The following is a 19,234-nucleotide window of genomic DNA, read 5'->3' as shown; positions in this document are numbered from 1 at the left end:
CAGTGGACAGCTGTCTTTTATACAGATAACGAGGTCAAACATGTGCCATTAATACAGGTAACGAGTGGAGGACAGAAGAGCTTCTTAAAGAAGAAGTTACAGGTCTGTGAGAGCCAGAAATCTTGCTTGTTTGTGGGTGACCAAATACTTATTTTCCACCATAATTTACAAATAAATTCTTTAAAAATCGTACAATGTGATTTCCTGGATTTTTTTTTCTCATTTTGTCTCTCATAGTTGAAGTGTACCTATGATGAAAATTACAGACCTCTCTCATCTTTCTAAGTTCTTTCTAAATACTTTTTGGCCCCACTGTATGTCTCATTGACAAATGACTTAATAAGACCGAGTTAGAAAAAAAAAAAAATTTTCAAAACATAAACATTTCTCTTTCTTATCAATGGTTTACTCATTGGTATGTTCACATAAATTCTATTTTTGCCTAGTCCTGTTTTTGTAAATTGAGTAATTTAGGTTGATATATTATTTACACCATTTAGCAGACACTTTTATCCCAAACTTACAATTGTGACTGAATCCAGGCAGTTGGCAGTTGAGCACCTCACTCAGGGGGCCCAATGGGGACAGTCCGGCAATGGTCAGCAATCATTTAATTAATAGTTGGGCACCGTAACAACTAAGCTAGAAGTTCTATGATTATTTAATTTTCAGTGGCAACTGTCAGCAGTTGTGTAAAATATCAATGCCCTAAAAGATATGTTCATGTTGGGACCAATTAAAATTAAATATACTATAAAGTGTTCTTACTCTAATGCAATACTAACATTTTTTATGTCTCAAACATCATTTTTACTGCTAGGTCCACAGTGATGGAGTTTCCCTTTTCCACTGATATGTTGGGACCTGATGAAGCCAGCTTTGGCAGTGTTGATTTCGAATACCTGGACTTCTGTCAAATAAGACCAGCACTCCAGTGCAGTCCAGAGGCAGATGCCTTCAACCCCTGTGAGGACATTGCTGGGTTTGAGTTCCTTCGTGTGGCAATCTGGTTTATCAACATCCTGGCTATTGCTGGCAACTTGACTGTACTTCTCGTGTTCTTTACCAGCCGCTGCAAACTTACTGTGCCACGCTTCCTTATGTGTCACTTGGCTTTCGCAGACTTTTGCATAGGTGTGTACCTCCTTATGATTGCTGCTGTGGACCTACGAACACGTGGTCACTATAGCCAACACGCTATTGAATGGCAGACAGGGACAGGCTGCAGTATTGCAGGCTTCTTGTCTGTCTTTGGTGGTGAACTATCTGTCTACACACTGTGTACCATTACTGTGGAGCGCTGGTACACTATCACCCATGGAATGCGCCTAGAGTGCCGGCTTGCTCTTCGCCAAGCTGCTGTCATGATGGCTGCTGGAGGGCTGCTCTGCCTGTGCATGGCTCTCCTTCCTCTGATGGGCATAAGCAGTTATAGCAAGGTTAGCATGTGTCTGCCCATGGACATTGAAACACCTCTGGCACAGGCTTACATTGTCCTTCTGCTGCTCTTTAATGTAGGTGCCTTTCTGGTGATATGTGGCTGCTACATGCAGATCTATTTGGCTGTGCGCCACCCTGAGGTGCCTGGCCGCAATGCTGATACTAAAATTGCCAAGCGTATGGCTGTACTTATATTTACTGACTTTATTTGCATGGCTCCCATTACCTTTTTTGCCATCTCTGCCGCTTTTAAGCTGCCCCTTATTACAGTCACAAATTCCAAGATCCTGCTGGTGCTCTTTTATCCTATTAATTCCTGTGCCAACCCATTTCTTTACGCCATCTTCACCAAGGCCTTTCGGAAAGATGCCTGCATTCTGTTGAGCTTCATGGGCTGCTGCAAGAAAAAAGCCAATATGTATCACATTAAGACCTACTGTTTAGAAAATGCTGAAAGAAACAAGACTAGCTCAGTCAGCAAGAGCAAGATCATCATCAGAAGCCACAACTTCAGATAGACAGTCTGCAGAGAGACAGCTAAGGAGAGTATATAAGTCTGGATGCTTATCTGACTTTTATGCATTCATCTCTGTGTGATACAGTATGCAGTGTTTTTTGTCATTTCTTTATAATGTAGAATTTGATTTTGACAGTTGTAGTGGAAGTGCAAAATTAATGACTCAGTGAGAACAGTATACAGACTATTTATGTTTATTCATATTCAAAAAGAAAAAAAAACAAAGAATCAACTGTAAATTATAAGAGTTGTCCTTCAACATTACAAGTCATTATTCATTCTATACTTTTACGTATGGAACCACTTTATAATCTAGCACTCTTTAGAATAAATAACAAAGGCATCAAGGGCTACACACTGCATCCTAGGCTGTTATATACTCTTTTAGGCTGTTATATTCTCCATATTGTAAGGTTCATAATTTGTAAATATAATCAATAACAGTCAGGAGGTTTATATTGTTATGAAAAAAGTGCGTGTGACAAAAGCTAATCATTGTTTTGAATAAAAATCATTTTTGATGAAGTCTCTGCTTGAATATTCTTACTTATATGTAACATTAAAACATTACCAAATATTTCAGTAAATAAATGATTTACGTTTACAGTTTGGGGTTAAGAGCCTTATTTAGAAACCCAACAGTGGAAACCTGTTGGTGGGTTGCTTGAAACAGTGATTACTCCAGGTTGGGATAGTAGGTTATAATTTGTTTTTATTTACACTTGTATATAACTTAGATTCCAAACAAAATCTGGAACACTTTTGCAAAGAGGCCGTAAAAATTGGGACAGTAGGGAAAATGTAGATGGGTGAAAGACGAATAGGGTGTTCCAAGTACCAAAAAAATAAAATGGTTAAATTGTATAATTTTTTCATTTAATATTGTGCACAAATGTGTCACCTATGTAAATATGTATTTTTTTTCTCAGCATTTTGCTTCTTTGATAATTTTAGTGTTGTTGACACACAACAAGGGCACAAAAATGTCATTCAATGCAATGACTAATTTATGACAAAATACACACACAAGGAACAATCTTAGCCATTTTAAATTTATAAGTTTAGTATATCTCTTACAAAAGATTTAAAACCTCAGAAGAAACTGTACTTACTCTGTTTTGAATTTTCTGTGCATTGTTTGTACTCTAATGCGTCTTGGGATTTTGTTTATTTGTATACAAGATGTTTTTGCTACACATTCTATTCTATTTGAAACCTAATCAAACTCTTTTTCTGCTTCGTTTTCTATGAAGCAGGCCTGGATTCTCTTGCATTCACATGAAAAAAATATATAATAATTACTTATTACAGTTATTTTAAGCAAATGTTTTTGTTGCACTGTATGATGATTTTATGTTGCACTGAATGACATACTCCAAATTATCCTGTTACATCAGAATATTCATGACTTAATTTGTTTTTAAGTTCTTTATTAATTAAAGTAGCAGTAGTAGAATGAAAATATGCCACACCAGTGGCAAGTATGTGTTATAATATTACATCATGAAAAAAGTAAGGCAATGAAAAACATAGCTAATGAAGCCATCATAACAACTTGTAAGGCACCAGAACAGTGTGGAAGTGTGGAATTTGTGTCATAACACGTGAAAAAGTTGCTGCAGTAAATCTAAATTCATTCAGCCGTGAAAACCATTTGAAGTCGCATTTTATTTCATGAACTGAACAAATGTTTTCCAGTCTTTTGTTGTTAACCTTGAGGTTCTTGCTGTACATGGCTTTGGTTCTGCGATTATGATTTTGACATCAGACTTAAGGTAGTAAATTTCATCAGGTGGATTTGGCCACACAAAGGAATTTCTGTTTCATTTTTGTAGCATGCAGCTAACTTGCACCTCATCTCCTACAGACAGCAGTACCTGCCCAACGAATGGCAGGTCATCGTACTTGACAATAACAAAATCTCAGGGACCACTTCATCAAAAACATAATTATTAATATTCATTGTAATTACTGCTCTTATTAAGGAAGACTAGAATGGAAAAAAGTGGTTTTAATATTTAAAAATAATTTTAAAACATTATAAAGTCAGTATAACAATGTCATTGTCAATTTAGTGCAACAGGCAAATTCTGTTGCACTGAATGACTGTTGTTGTACTGAATGACAGAAATTTTACTTTAGCACATTTTACAGTTATCCCAGTGGTTAGCAAAAGCTAACATTGACCTTAGCTCAAAGACATTTCTACACATATTCACATTTAAATGTTAATAACCTTGTTTGTTTACAAGATTAACCGTAATATTACGTTTTCTGTGTTGTACTGAATGACACTCAGTTTTGTTCTTTAATGTACTGTGTAAGTAAAAATACATTTTTATCAAATAATGTTAAAATGCATTGACCTCGTGTGTGTGCTGAAGGGTCCCCAGGAGTCTTCTTTTGTTGTTATAATTGGTCACATGACTGCAGTAGCTTGATTGCATATTAAAATAAGGCTTTTTATTAACGTTGTACTGAATGACAACTGAAGATTGGGAAAATGGGGACTGAAAGTATCCTGAATATTATTAATATTAAAAAACACATCTGATTGAATATTATTTAATATGTCACACATGACATTTGTACAATTATGCCAAAGCAGTAAATTTTAAGTTTTACTTAAGATTAATTAGTTTTTTCTTAATGTTTTATTACTTAAAGAGGTAGGGGGACCGTTGCACTGAATGACATTTTGGGGGTTTCAAGGGTTATTTTTTCAAAAATCATACATTTTCCGTAAAAATTCCTATAGGTTTCAGTAAAGATGTACAAATGGAGTAGATTGAAGGTATATCCACTTATATTAATATAATTGTATATTATTTATCAAGTGGGGACACTAAAAAGTTACGTCTCGTCTTTGACCCAGATAATAACAGACAAATAATTTAAAATCTTGTTTATAAAATGGATAGTTTCGGTCCTAAAATCTGATTGGCTGAGCAGTGTTCGAAGCCGTTGTAAAATCCCCGATATACGCACACCTATGACCACCTCACATCATTCCATATTAATACACCACTGAAAAGAAAAAGTACAAAATTGGTTGAACACTATTTTAAGTCATGTACTATACATGGAAATGTCCAGATGAATATAAACAGTAATCCTAATCATTAAGCGGGTGTTTCGTCCAAGAAATAGTGAAATAGTGTTTGTGAAGGAATGTTATGTTCGCCATCATGTTGCCTAGCAACACTGTTAAAGGACTACCTGATTTCGCGGAAAAATGCTTTTTGTAAGTGTTTTTGTAAATAAAAACATTTATAAATTGAACATTGTTGTATTTTATTATATTTTATGTTGACCGCTGTTTTATAAAAGCAATAAGCCACTTGAGACCGTGCGTTACTGCTATGATTTTGTGATAAAATCGCAGTAACGCATGGTCTCTCATGGCTTATTGCTTTACAGTTGTGTTCAAAATTATTCAACCCCCACTGCAGTAAAGTGTTTCAGCAAGTTTGACATTTATTTTTTATCTTGTTCACAATCAGATCAAATGAGGACTTGTATAATAGACATATGCAACTGAAATTACAACAATATTTTTTCTAATATACCAACAAATGTCCTTTTTGTGATTTCTTCATTGAAAAAATTATTCAACCCCTTAGTCACATACATCATTAGTACTTAGTACAACTCCCTTTGGCAGTAATAACGTCCTTCAGACATGAAACATAGCTTGAGACAAGTTTCTTGCAGCGATCTACAGGTATCTTAGCCCATTCCTCATGGGCAAAGGCCTCCAGTTCATTGACATTCTTGGGATTGCATGCTGCAACTGCCTTCTTCAAGTCCCACCAGAGATTTTCTATGGGATTTAAGTCGGGTGATTGCGATGGCCACTCCAGAATCTTCCAGCCCTTCTTCTGCAACCAAGCCATGGTAGAATTGGAGGTATGCTTGGGATCGTTGTCCTGTTGGAAGGTCCAACGTCTCCCAAGCTTCAGCTTTGTCACTGACTGCATGACATTTTCACCCAAGATCTCCTGGTAGTTAACTGAATTCATGGTACCTTGCACACGGTGGAGATTCCCTGTACCTGAAGAAGCGAAACAACCCCAGAGCACTGACCCACCGCCATGCTTCACAGTAGGCAAGGTGTTCTTTTCTGTATAGGCCTCGTTCTTCCTCCTCCAGACATATCGTTGAGCCATAGGCCCAAAGAATTCCAATTTTGTCCAGAGAACAATATCCCAAAACCTTTGTGGTTTGTCCACATGGTTTTTGGCATACTGGAGTCGACTCTTCTTGTGCTTTGGAGTCAGCAGGGGGGTGCGCCTGGGAGTTCTGGCACGGAGGCCTTCATCTAGCAGTGTGTGCCTTATTGTCTGGGCCAAAACCTGAGTACCTCCCTCTGACAAGTCCTGTCGCAGTTCCTCAGCTGTCAGCCGGGGATTTTTCTCCACCTTTCGTTTCAGGTAACGGACAGCAGTCGCCGACAGCATCCTCTTTCTGCCACGCCCAGGTAGCGTTTCCACTGTGCCTTTAGCTTTAAACTTGCGAATTATGCTTCCAATTGTGTCTCTTGGAATGTTTAATGTCTTTGCTATCTTTTTATATCCATATCCTTGCTTATGAAGAGAAATTACCTCCTCTCTTTACTTCTTTGACCATTCCCTGGACTTCACCATGTTGCAGAGACACCATTAACTGTCTAGAAGGAGCTGAGTATCTCAGTCCTTTTAAATCTGCTTAATTGCTGCTTGTTATGGTTCTGTTCACATCTACAGGTGCTTTCAACGCCTGATTGAAAACACCTGATTGAAACCTCTGTTCTTGAGAGTGGTAATCTTTAAGGGGTTGAATAATTTTGTCAATGAGGAAATCACAAAAAGGAAGAAGAAAAAATATTGTTGTAATTTCAGTTGCATTTGTCTTTATGGGTCATTCTATAATTTGGGGTACATTTCACATCACCAAAAAGTACAAAAACAATGTTCTTTCTTAACAGAACAATCAGTGGTTCAAGTTAATATATTCCTTTAGTGTAACATATCCACTAGTTGCAAAACTTAAACATTATTTTTTTATTTTTTTTATTTTAAAGGGACAGTAGATGTAGACTACTAGGTAACTTAGTTGACAGGTAACATACTTGACAATTTCCCTATTTTGACCCATAACTTCAGTGGTAGACCTTGCCTGGCTGACCACATGTAATTTCTTGAACAGAGTAATGTCTAATTTGAACATACATTTGAATTAAAATTATAAAAAAAATTGTAACCATAACAATGTATGTAACATAGTTGACGATCAATTAATATACTCATTGACAATGTTCTATTATAGATAAAATATTTTTAAAAATAAGAGAACATTCACCACAGTTTGTTCAATATGCCCTCTACAGAGAAAAATGATATCATGTAATGCTGGTCACATAGTTTTAGAACAAACCATTTTTGAGTTGCTGAGTGGAGTTCTGTTAGTAACATAGTTGACAGAACTTTTGCGGACAATAATAAATAAATATATTTAAATTATTTAAAAGAGAAACTCAATTTAAAAAATATTATTTTTCTTTAGTATTTAAACTATTGAAATAAAAAAAAAAAATAGATGTTGTTGCCCTTAATAATTTTATTCATTATTTTGAAACCAAGGCACCCTCAACTTAAAAAACGGACACAGCAAAAACTGTTCATTTAGGAACATCATGACAAATTTCAAGCTAAATGAAGCATAGGATGCACATAATGTTTTTGTGATATTACAACATGTTTTCCATTAATAGGTAAAATATGACATTTTTAAAGAAAATAGTTAGAATAAATATAATTATTATCATTGGACATGGAATGTACCCCAAATTATAGAATGACTCTTATACAAGTAGATTCACAAGACAAAGTGCGCAAAAAGTCAACGGTCTATATACTTTTTGAATCATAAAATAACAAAATTAAATACATCATGCTAAACCCGCCAGAGATTTAATTTGTGAGGAATACAGCCCTGTAACCGGTTAAGTAGGATGACGTCAGAGTTGGGTTTGTTTTGGCGAAATTGCGCAGAGCAGTAACAAAGTTAAACAGCTGAAAACGTATTTGAAGCAGCTACAGCTTGAAGAATTCATTGATTTCTTCACGTACATACTTGACGTGTGGGGCTTTTACAGAAAAACAATCGAAGCTCGTCTACAGATCGTGTAGACGCGTGAGCGAGCACACATTTATTTAAACTGCGGCTCTCTGAATACCGCATACCAAAAGTTGTACTAGGCTACTCAGTTTGAACCCAGGGGACGAAGAGCTTGCGATGTTCAGCGTTTTAAAGATTGTCTTTTCTGGAATTGTTTTGCAGTTGATACATTTGAAGGCCAGTAAGTAATCAGATTAAGTCTTATGTTTACTGTAACTTTGCGTATTACTTTGGCATTAAATAACGGGAACTAGGCTACTAATTGTTACTTGTTAAATTCTAACAGACGTTTTATGGTACTTTAGCAATCCAAAGCAAATGTTCAGAGGCTTTGAAAATACTTTGTATTATCAAAAAATATGAAAAATGTATTTGTTGAGGAGGATACGTTTAAATGAGAAAACATTAGGAGTGCTGCCATTAAAATCTAGTAAGATTTTTTGTAATGACTTTTGTGAAGAACTAGTGGGATTTTCAAGTTATTTAAAAATAGATCCATATCATTTATGAGTAACAAAATTATCATTACAATAATATTGAGGTTAAAGTGTGCTATTGGAAATAATTTCTTCAAAAGATTAATTACCTATGAGAGGAAGAAAAAAACTTTGCTTCCTGAAAATAAGAAGCAAAGTGCTTTCTCCGGTGGAGGAAGTGGAGAGGAAGAATTTCCTCTGGCTATTTCTAGTTTTACATTAAAGTTAAATTAATGCTACGTTTAAAGGGAAAAATGACTAGTATATAGTCTAAAAACGTATATATGTTTTGTAGTGCTACATTAGGGGCTTGTAAACATAAAAAACATTCTAATAGTCAGCACTCCTAACCTACTAATTTTACTATTTTTACTGTAGGAGCTGGTGACTTGCTCTTGTCTAGAACAGTTTTAACACCATGCAGCAAGTAATTCTTTCTTTTTTTTTACATTTGTGCAATGCAAGTTAGCAATGAAAAGAACAAATCCATAATTGTATTAGCATCACACAGTTTTATGACAGTTATGAGAAGTTTGATTTGAAAACTACATAAAATCTGACCAACTACAATGCAATGTTTGAGGCCAGCCAATATTGTCTAAACACAAATAGTTAGGATCAATTAATCTATTAATTAATAATTAAATAATAAATTTTATTCTGAAACTGCCTTCACTAAAAAGCCTACATGCAATGCAGCATTTAAATTTTATTAAAATTAATGACATGTATCTTGATGTCTTTTTAAAGGATACAAACTGGGAAAAACAGTCAAGATATGCTGTTAACCTATAACCTACCCCTAACTGGCACACCTAATAAGGAACTAATAAGAATTGACTCATAATGTAATTCACTATTTCACTATTTTAGTGCAGTAAGTGGAGATTGCAAACATGTTACCATATTACCATTGTCTTCTAGCTGGCAGCTATGGACTAGTCTCAGTAGCCCTAGAACACCGAGGCAGGGGGGCACAGGGAGGCCTTCCTCAGCAATCAAGTGGTTCAGAGCTCTTGGTAGTGCCTGCCCGGGTGCCCAGTGTGCATTTATCTCAGGAGGAGATTTTGAAACTGCGCTTCAAACCCACAGTGGGCAGCATCCAACGCTCAGAAGGTGCAGAGGTCAAATTCAACTGCTCTATTGACCTCAGTGATGTGCGACAGGACGTAAGTATCCTGTGGTTTAAGGATGGCAAAGAGATTCCTGATGGTACACAGGCAACAGTATACACCCAAGATAAACTCTCCCTGCTGTCCACTATCAGGTTAGTTTACGAAACTTAACAGAGTAAGATCATACAATGTGGTACTTGACATTAAGACTGTCCCTGAAATTTACAATAAACTCATAAGTAATTATTTACAACCCCCATATCACAGACAGTATCAAAAAATGCAAATTAAATGGGGTGTTTCTTTTTTTTTCTTTTTTAATTGCATTCCAAGATATGTATTGTCTGGTCAACTTCATTTTATTTGTTACTACACACCCATTCCTGCCTTTTTAGGCCTGCAACACATTCCAAAAAAGTTGGAATAAAACATTTATAACTTTGTAATGTTGTCATATTTCTGACAACACTTTTCAACATTTTGGCACTAAGGATACTAAGCATTAAAGCATTTCAGGTGTTATTTTGTCCCATTCTTCCTGCAAACACGTTAAGATGTGCAGCAGTATGGTGTGGTTGTTGGTGCATTTTTTGTTTCAAAATTCCCCACACATTCTCTATTTGGGACAGGTCAGGGCAGCATGCAAGCCAGTCCGGTACTCGTACCCTCTTCTTCTACAGCCATGCCTTTGTAATGTGCATGTGGTTTTGCATTGTCTTGTTGAAAAATGCAGGACATCCCTGGAAAAAAGCTGTCATCTTAAAAGCAAGATATGTTTCTCTAAATGCTCAATTTACTTTTCTGCATTCATACTGTCATCACAAAATTTTTTATTACCTTTTCAAGTGGCACTAACACACCTCATACCATGGCAGACCCTGGCTTTTGGACTTTGCTAATAACAGTCTGCATGTTCCTTTTTTGTCACTGGTCCGGAGCACACATCGTCAGTTTCTTCCGGATGAATCAAAAATACTGATTCATCTGACCACAGTACATGTTTCCACTGTGTGATGGTCCATCCCAGATGCCTTCAAGCCCAGAGAACTTACACTGCTTCTGGATATAATTACACAAGGTTCTTTTTTGCACAGCTAAATTTCAAGTGACATTTGTGACTGACAAACCTTTGTCAAGAATTACAATACAGTTACAAAGTAATCCCTTGCCCATGTGGTTATATCAACCATTGATGAATGACTGTTCTTAATACCGTGTCATCTGAGGGATCGGCGATAACAGATGTTCAGCATAGGCTTGCACCCTTGCCCTTTAAGCAATGAAATTCCTCTAAATTCATTGAATCATTTAATGACATTATGCTCTGAAGAGGGATAAATAGACAAATTCCTTCCAACATTTCTTTGAGGTACATTGTTTTTAAACATTTGGTGACAGACTTAAAAAGTCTTTTTATTAATACTAGCCTTAAATGGCCCTGTCCCACTTTTTTTGGATGTGTTGCAGGAATGATAGTATATTAACAAATTAAAAAATAAATGTTTTAAATGAAATTTAAAAAGCCTCAAATACCAGTCATCGTATCAGAGAACTAAGTGGTACATAGATCCCAGTTTGCAATTATGCAGTTTTTCTTAAGCAATGTCTAGTAGATTTGTTTAGTTTCTAGTTATGGGTCACATGTATGTTCCACTTCAACCGTTTCAATTAGCTTATTATGAATGTTCCCATAACTCTGATAGTTTGGAACTGCTTTTGTATTTAATGAATAAACAACTTTTACTCTGAACATATCTGTATAAAATGTGCTGTATTAACTTGTTTAATAAAATACGGTACTTTGAAATTGTTTTTAATTAGTTCTTAAGTCTTAGCTTAAACCACTGTTCTTTTATTGCTTAGTTTAAGTCACCCGAAATGTTTGTGAATCAGCTGTTCTCTTGTACCCCTGAATATAAATGACTGTAGTTTATTTTTATTGAAGCTGTCAAAGTGCGGTATTGATATGACTTGCTGTTTAAGATTTTTTTTCTCTTTTAGTATCAAGAATGTTCAGCGAACAGATGCGGGTGAGTACCACTGCAGATTGAGCGTCAGTAACAAAGTAATCGAGTCAAATCCTATTATTGTTGAGGTTGAAGGTAAGTACCTTGTCCTTTGAACTTGGCACAAATATTATTTTGCAAGCTTTCTCAATATTCTCAATATATAAGGAATTGATGAAATAATGTTACCCCATACCAATATATTATTATTAATTATTAAAAAGCTTTTTATTAAGAAGCTAGTAAGAGGAGCTGTCACCAACTCCCCAGATATAGCCAGTGCTGTTCGGCCAGATGATAGCACCGATTTGGATCTCAGCGATAGTGGGCTAGTGTAATAGTGCGCTGCACCACACTCCATGTTAGTTGCACCTAGTCAGGTTTACATATCTAAGTGTTAATTGTCAGAGTTCCTTAATAGCTGATACACATTGTGACCTACTTATGCAGCTGGGTTATAATTGTGATTTAGTGATTTTTTATTATGTTGTCTACTCTTTTTATATTTACCTGCACTAGGGATTGTGGGATAGTACACACATTTCAGAAAAGAGGACATGTTTGTTAAGTCTTTTCTCAGTTATAAAATGTTTCTTATTTTTAGAAATAATGTTAGCTATGCTGCGATTTGAAGTAGTACATCTAAATTTAGTGCTCAAGTAGAGATATGAAGATATTGCATATGTATGTAAGATTTATGGCACATTCAAAGGGTCTCTGTTTAAAATGTAGGTCTGCCAACCTTTACTAAACAACCAAGTGATGTAAACATAACAAGGAATACCCTCTTCACACTGACCTGCGAAGCCACAGGTCCCCCGAATCCTGTTACTATAGTTTGGCTTCACAGAGGTCAGAAGTTAAACCAAACGAGTAATTCTTCAAGCACAATGACTATACAAGGTGAGTACTATGCTGCATACACAAATTTAGTTTTTCCCTTTTTCCTCTTTCAATGGATATTACTAATGTAATGCACACCCCTTAGCTGTCATATGTGTGTGTGTATATATATACACAAAGGTTCTTCAAAAACTTTCCACACTTTTATATTAAGTTATTTATTTATTTATTTATTAACTCTGTTTGTTAAGAATTTAAAAACAAATTACTTCATTTTTTTTTACATAGTCACGTTTCGATGCATTTTTCCCAGCGTTGTACCAACTTCTTAATGCCATCAGCAAAAAAAATTTTTGGTTGAGTGTGTGATGCACCACAGCTTTCACATCATCATCATCACATGAAAATCTTCTTCCCCTTAAAGCTTCTTTGAGCTGTCTTAAAAGGTGGAAATCCAGACTATAAACTCTCTCTCAGTCTCTTAGACATGACCAATTACTACTCCTACCGCCCTCACCATTTCCAACCAAAATATAAAAGTGCGGAAACTTTTTGAAGATCCCTTACAACCTCAAATCAGAAAAAGTTGGGACAGCACGGAAAATGCAAATCTCAGAGTTTCTTACATTTACTTTGACTTTTATTTTATTGCAGACAGGATGAACCTGAGATATTTCATGTTTTGTCTGGTCAACTTTATTTCATTTATTAATAAACATCCATTCCTGCATTTCAGGCCTGCAACACATTCCAATTTGGGACAGTAAAGCATTTACCACTTTGTAATGTTGCCTTTTTCAGCACACTTAAAAGACATTTTGGCACCGAGGATACCAAGCGATTCAGTGTTTCAGGTTTTATTTTGTCCCATTCTTCCTGTAAACACGTCTTAAGATGGGCAACAGCACGGGGGTCGTTGTTGCATGTTTCGTTTAAAAATTCTCCACACATTCTCTATTGGGGACAGGTCAGGACTGTAGGCAGGCCAGTCCAGTACCCGTACCCTCATCTTCCACAGCCATGCCTTTGTAATGTGTGCAGCATGTCGTTTTGCAATGTCTTGTTGAAAATGCATGGATGTCCCTGGAAAAAAAAGACGTCTTGAAGGCAGCATATGTTGCCCTAAGATGTATTTTTCTGCATTAATGCTGCCATCACAGAAGTGTAAATGACCTTTGCCAAGGGCACTGACACAACCCCATACCATGACAGACCCTGACTTTTGGCTTTTTTTTAGCTTTTTTTTTCCAAAAAAGACCTGGAATGCTGATTCATCTGACCACAATACACGGTTCCACTGTGTGATGGTCCACCTTAGGTGCCTTTGAGCCCAGAGAAGTTGACACTGCTTCTGGACATAAGTAACTCTGTATTGTAGTGCTTGACAAAGGTTTGCCAAAGTAATCCCTTGCTCATGTGGTTATATCAGTCCTACATTACTAGCCCTAAATTGCCCTCGTCCCAACTTTTTTTGGAACGTGTTGCAGGCTTGAAATGCAGGAATGGAGGTATATTAGCAAATGAAATGAAGTTGAGCAGACAAAACATGAAATATCTTGGGTATCATAAGATAGCTTTAGACCATATCCAAGATAACCACAAGCTCAACTATTTAATATGCACTATATTCAATATGCAATATTCAAAAGGCTTCCTTCAGGATTTAGCATCTCATAATTCTACACACCCAAAAATTGCCATCATCCAAAAACTTAAGCAACTAAAATGCTATGGCCATGGCAAAGTTCTGCTTGATTCCAGAACACTGCTGCGGAAATGAGCAAGCAGACTTGGCAGCAAGCAAGCCGTAACATACCTGCTCCAACAATGTCCTTACCCACCATCCAATCTCAGACCAGCCATAAAAGCATACACCACAGAAATTTGGCAAAAAGTATACCACTCATAAACTCTACGAGATCCATATAAAACTAATTATTTACACAAGATGCCACATAGGACACACAAAAGTCACTCAAGGTAAAGGGAGACCAGGTGCTTACTTGCCCTTTCTATGGATCGAGAATCCTATATGCATGTCAAAAAATGAACAACACCAAAACAACATTCTACAATACAAACAGCTACAAGGAAATCTTCAGTTCAGCGCCCCCCCCCCCCCACAAACCCCCAAAACTGATTAATTAATGATTCTTAGAAGCAGTATGACTTAAAAACGCCATATAACCCTCAGTCTACACACTCAGTCACACACACAACACCCCAATCAACCCCCACTTTGACCTTTTAAAGAACCTATTATTCAGCCGTGTTAATAGCCATAGCAGCTGACATGGCGTTAAGACTCAAACAAACAAACCTGCTTAATTGTCATGGATCTGTAAGTAATTTAATCATCAGTCTGTTGGCTTTTTAGCTGCTATGTTAATGTTGTCATCAACACAGTGGTTTGTTGATTATGTCAGGGGAAAATACTGCCATGCCAATTTACTTCTATAGCATTTTAAGCCACATTAAACAATATCTCAAAGCATGTTAAATAATCCAGGTACACAATCTCACACAGTTGAATCAGTGCATCTGGACACAAAGCTTGGTGTGGAGATACATTTTGCATATTAATTTGTTGTGCAATGATGCTGCTTTTGGTCTTCATGCAAATCGGCAGCATATAAGGTTGGGGTATTTACCATCAGCACAGACTCAAGAAGTTATTTGGATGAGTGACGAACCATATCTCCACACCAAGCTTTGTGTCCAGATGAACTGATTCATCTGAACCTTGCAGGACTAAACCTCCAGCATTTACTTCTTACTTTAAAAAGACACTTTCCAACAGCTTTGACGAATACTTCAGTTACAACTGAGTTTATTTTATCAGCAAACCATTTAACTATGCTCTCTTGTACCAAATTAAGTTCAGAGAGTTAAAGGTCAGTTTTCTGCCATATTCAGTGTGGTGTAAGAGGGAAGTGAATGGCGGGAGGGGGATGGGCAATAGAATGAGACAAAGGGTGTTAGACAGACAAGAGCAGTGAGGAAAGAGATTAGCAACACAAAAGACCTCTTTGAGACCTTGGCTAGTAAGAGGCTCAAACAGAGTGAGGCAATATATAAAAGTTAGCATGTTTTACTCACACAAAAGCAGAAAGCAGAAATCCTTAGGGCCACAGTTTAGTAATAAGACATTAAATTAGACATAAAAAGGTTGGTTATAAATTAATGAATGCAATTAATGAAAGTGTTTTTATTTTCACACCTTTGGGTCAGTGGATACCATGATGCAAATTCTAGGGTCAGGTGAAAATGACAGCTGTGATGCAGTACAAATTTGCCAGTAGAGGCAATGAACAAGTGCCTAGTGACAGTAGATCTTGGTTCACTGGTGTTTTGCATATTCACTTGCTAAACACAATACACAAAACATCCCACACACAGCTAGATTTAACTTGCTGATTACTAATGAACAAACTCATTAAAATTTGAACGTAACAAGTGTTAGTAAAGCACAGCTAATTTAACTGTACTTACCTTTTTTTGAGATAGTCAAACCATCCAAGCACATGGAAGGAACTGCATAATGTATACACCTTTAAAAATCCTATCTCACCTGCTTGTTAAATGATGGGTGTAACAGGCTGGTGAGAAAGAAAACTCAACTCACCAGCACACAGGTTCTGGGCTCAAGGGCAGGAACCAGGCGAAAGGAAGTTAGGGTAACCCTACACAGACAAGGTTGTGCTTGTAAAAAAAAAATCACCTAAAGCTGGATATGATACTGCGCTGTAGAGTGCAAGAAATGCTTTCTGTACAGCCTGAGCTGTTTGATTGCCTGATAATCCAGGTAAATTGGCTATAGATACTATCAAAAGGGAGTCCGAGGAGTAAACTCAAGAGGAATTGCTTGAAGTGAAGGCGAGAACTAACTAGTGAGAGAGAGTGCTAGGTGGAAACACGAAAGTAGCCAATGCATTAGCTACCTAATCCATTAATGCAATGACTCATAATCATTGTTTCTACGCTTCTCTCAAACCTAAGCAGCAAGGGTGAAAATGAGAGGTGACTCGTAAAGTCAAAATGTTTTGAAAAGTCAGTCAGCGAGGGGACAGCGATAGAGACATCTCTTGAAAAAACAAGAACGCACGTACATAGACCATCTACCTTCCCAGCTACATTCAATGACCCTAAACTCATCCACTAAAACAAAAGGCTAACCTGGTCTGTGTGAATCGAGCCGCTTGGCCTCCTGTATGTAGGCCTAATTTTTGTGATTGATCCAGACCAGGAGTTGGTGTTTAGCTCTCTCTAACCAGTGTCTCCATTCATAGAGGGCAAGCTTAACTGTGGAAAGTTCTCAGTTCTCAATGTCATGAATTCTCTTGGCCGGAGTCAGGCATCAAGAGAAGTATGCACAGTGGTGTATGTTATCAGGCCCTGTGCGTTGGTACAGTGTTTAGGGTAGTGGTAGCTCATTGGTTAAGGTACTGGACTAGTGTCACTGCTATTGCCAGGCTGCTGTCTGAGCATTGTCTTAGTGTTACATTATTGACTTTATTACATTATTGACAACAGTTCTGATATATTTAAGCAATAGAACACGAGAGGGAGTGTGTTATCGCGAATAACATCACGGCTGTAGATCATCACAGCCGTGATGTTATTCGTGATAACACACAACCTCAAGTGTTCTATTGCTTTTATACAACAGTTTTTACAAAATAAAGAAAGAAAATAAATCAAAGAAGCCCTGAATTTCATAATAAATATGCTTTAATATTGACAATACCTTCCGCCAAAAAGTAGTTCCACAACGAATATAAAGTTTAACACTACAAAGCAGACATCCCAAGTTGCAAAAACTCATTTCAGGGAGGTAAGAAGAACAAGAAGAAAAAGTCAAGAACCGCCGAAGACAAAAAAAAAGAAACAAAAACATCTTGCACACACCAAAGGATATGGGTGAGAACAGAACTTTTAGGAGCTGCTAACTGGGCTATTAAGCTAACTGTTCGCGTTACAAACACATTAATGTTCCCTACACAGTGCGCTAGATTGTATATCAGATAACGCATTCATGTTCACTACATAGTGCACTAGACAATATATTAGACAATTGATTTATGTTCCCTACACAGTGCACTAGATTGTATATCAGATAACGGATTTAAAACGCGATCGGGAAAAAAAGGCTGTGTCGCCTGCGTGCGCGTTTGTGTGCATGAAGCTTGTCGTTACTGGCAACGCGTCAGCGGAGTAATACTATTGTAGTGTGAAAAGACCGTGCTGTTATCACGAATATCAGCACAGTTAGAACGCTTCTCAACCAATCAGATTGTAAGGTTGGAACTACCTGTTGTATAATTAAGCAATAGAACACGAGAGGGAGTGTGTTATAACACACGACCTCAAGTGTTCTATTGCTTTTATACTACATTTTTTACAAAGTAGAGAAATAAATCAAAGAAGCCCTGAATTTCATAATAAATATGCTTTAATATTGACAATACCTTCCCCCAAAAAGTAGTTCCATAACGAATATAAAGTTTAACACTACAAAGCAGACATCCCAAGTTGCAAAAACCCGTTTCAGGGAGGTAAGAACAAGAAGAAGAAAAAGGCAAGAACCTCTGAAGGGAAAATAGAAATAAAAAACCTTTCGCACACACCAAAGGATATGGGTGACAACAGAACTTTTATGAGCTGCTAACTGGGCTATTAAGCTAACTGTTCGCGTTACAAACACATTAATGTTCCCTACATAGTGCACTAGATTGTGTACCAGATCATGGATTTATGTTCCCTACATAGTGCACTAGATTGTGTACCAGATCATGGATTTATGTTCCCTACATAGTGCACTAGATTGTATATCAGATAACGCATTCATGTTCACTACATGGTGCTCTAGACAATATATTAGACAATTGATTTATGTTCCCTACACAGTGCGCTAGATTGTATATCAGATAACGGATTTAAAAGCGATCGGGAAAAAAGTCTGTGTTGCCTGCGTGCGCGTTTGTGTGCATGAAGCTTGTCGTTAATGGCAAGGCGTCAGCGGAGTAATACAGTTATGGTGTGAAAAGACCGTGATGTTATCACTAATATCAGCATGGCTAAAACGCTTCTCAACCAATCAGATTGTAAGGTCAGAACTAACTGTTGTATAACAAGCATTATTTCTTGTGTTCTTTAGGTGTGGACACGCCAACCACATACAGCTGTGAGGCTCACAATGCTAAAGGAGTCACAGTTTCTAGAGAGGCACATGTTAACATTAAAGGTACATTCAAACAATTCAACAGAACATTAGACAATAATAATTAAAATGTTAATGTGTGTAGAATATGATTCATAAGATTGTTAACCCCCCTAAAAAATTAATATAATGTATTTTCATTTTAGACTTTCCATCCAAGGTGTCCAAAGTCTCTGTGACTAAACGTGAAGCAAACAAGCTCATTTTAAACTGGAGCCCAGGACATGATGGTTTTTCCCCTCTCAGTATCTGCTACATCACAGTAAAGAATGACTTTACATTTATTTTAATACATTTTATTGATTAGTTGTGAAGGTCATAATAGGTCTTGTATAAACTATTGACAGTGGCTTTTTGATTATTTCAATCATTTAATCTCAAACAAGTATGGAATTATTAAAAAATTATGATTACATTTTTTATTTATAAATAATAAAATATTGTAAATAATATTTTAT

The 19,234-nt window shown here is 36.7% G+C and overlaps 2 protein-coding genes across 4 annotated transcripts in view; both read left to right on the top strand.

Moving 5' to 3' along the window:
- lhcgr (luteinizing hormone/choriogonadotropin receptor) overlaps positions 1-1,958 on the top strand; it is a 29,806-nt gene extending 27,848 nt beyond the window's left edge. The window contains exon 11 of the mRNA XM_062994968.1: positions 821-1,958. Within this exon, the coding sequence (XP_062851038.1) occupies positions 821-1,958 (1,138 nt within the window). The remainder of the gene's footprint in view (positions 1-820) is intronic.
- Positions 1,959-8,088: 6,130 nt separating this feature from the next.
- mertka (c-mer proto-oncogene tyrosine kinase a) overlaps positions 8,089-19,234 on the top strand; it is a 47,501-nt gene continuing 36,355 nt past the window's right edge. For 2 of the 3 annotated variants that reach the window (XM_062995854.1, XM_062995856.1), the window contains exons 1-6: positions 8,089-8,297; positions 9,517-9,859; positions 11,709-11,809; positions 12,446-12,616; positions 18,714-18,800; positions 18,923-19,038. In XM_062995854.1, the coding sequence (XP_062851924.1) occupies positions 8,234-8,297; positions 9,517-9,859; positions 11,709-11,809; positions 12,446-12,616; positions 18,714-18,800; positions 18,923-19,038 (882 nt within the window). In that variant the 5' untranslated portion in view covers positions 8,089-8,233. The remainder of the gene's footprint in view (positions 8,298-9,516; positions 9,860-11,708; positions 11,810-12,445; positions 12,617-18,713; positions 18,801-18,922; positions 19,039-19,234) is intronic. The other variant, XM_062995855.1, reaches the window with a different exon arrangement.

The sequence above is a fragment of the Trichomycterus rosablanca genome, chromosome 5 (genome assembly GCF_030014385.1).
Source record: "Trichomycterus rosablanca isolate fTriRos1 chromosome 5, fTriRos1.hap1, whole genome shotgun sequence".
Classification (NCBI taxonomy): Eukaryota; Metazoa; Chordata; class Actinopteri; order Siluriformes; family Trichomycteridae; genus Trichomycterus; species Trichomycterus rosablanca.
This window is presented reverse-complemented; position numbering and strand designations above follow the sequence as displayed.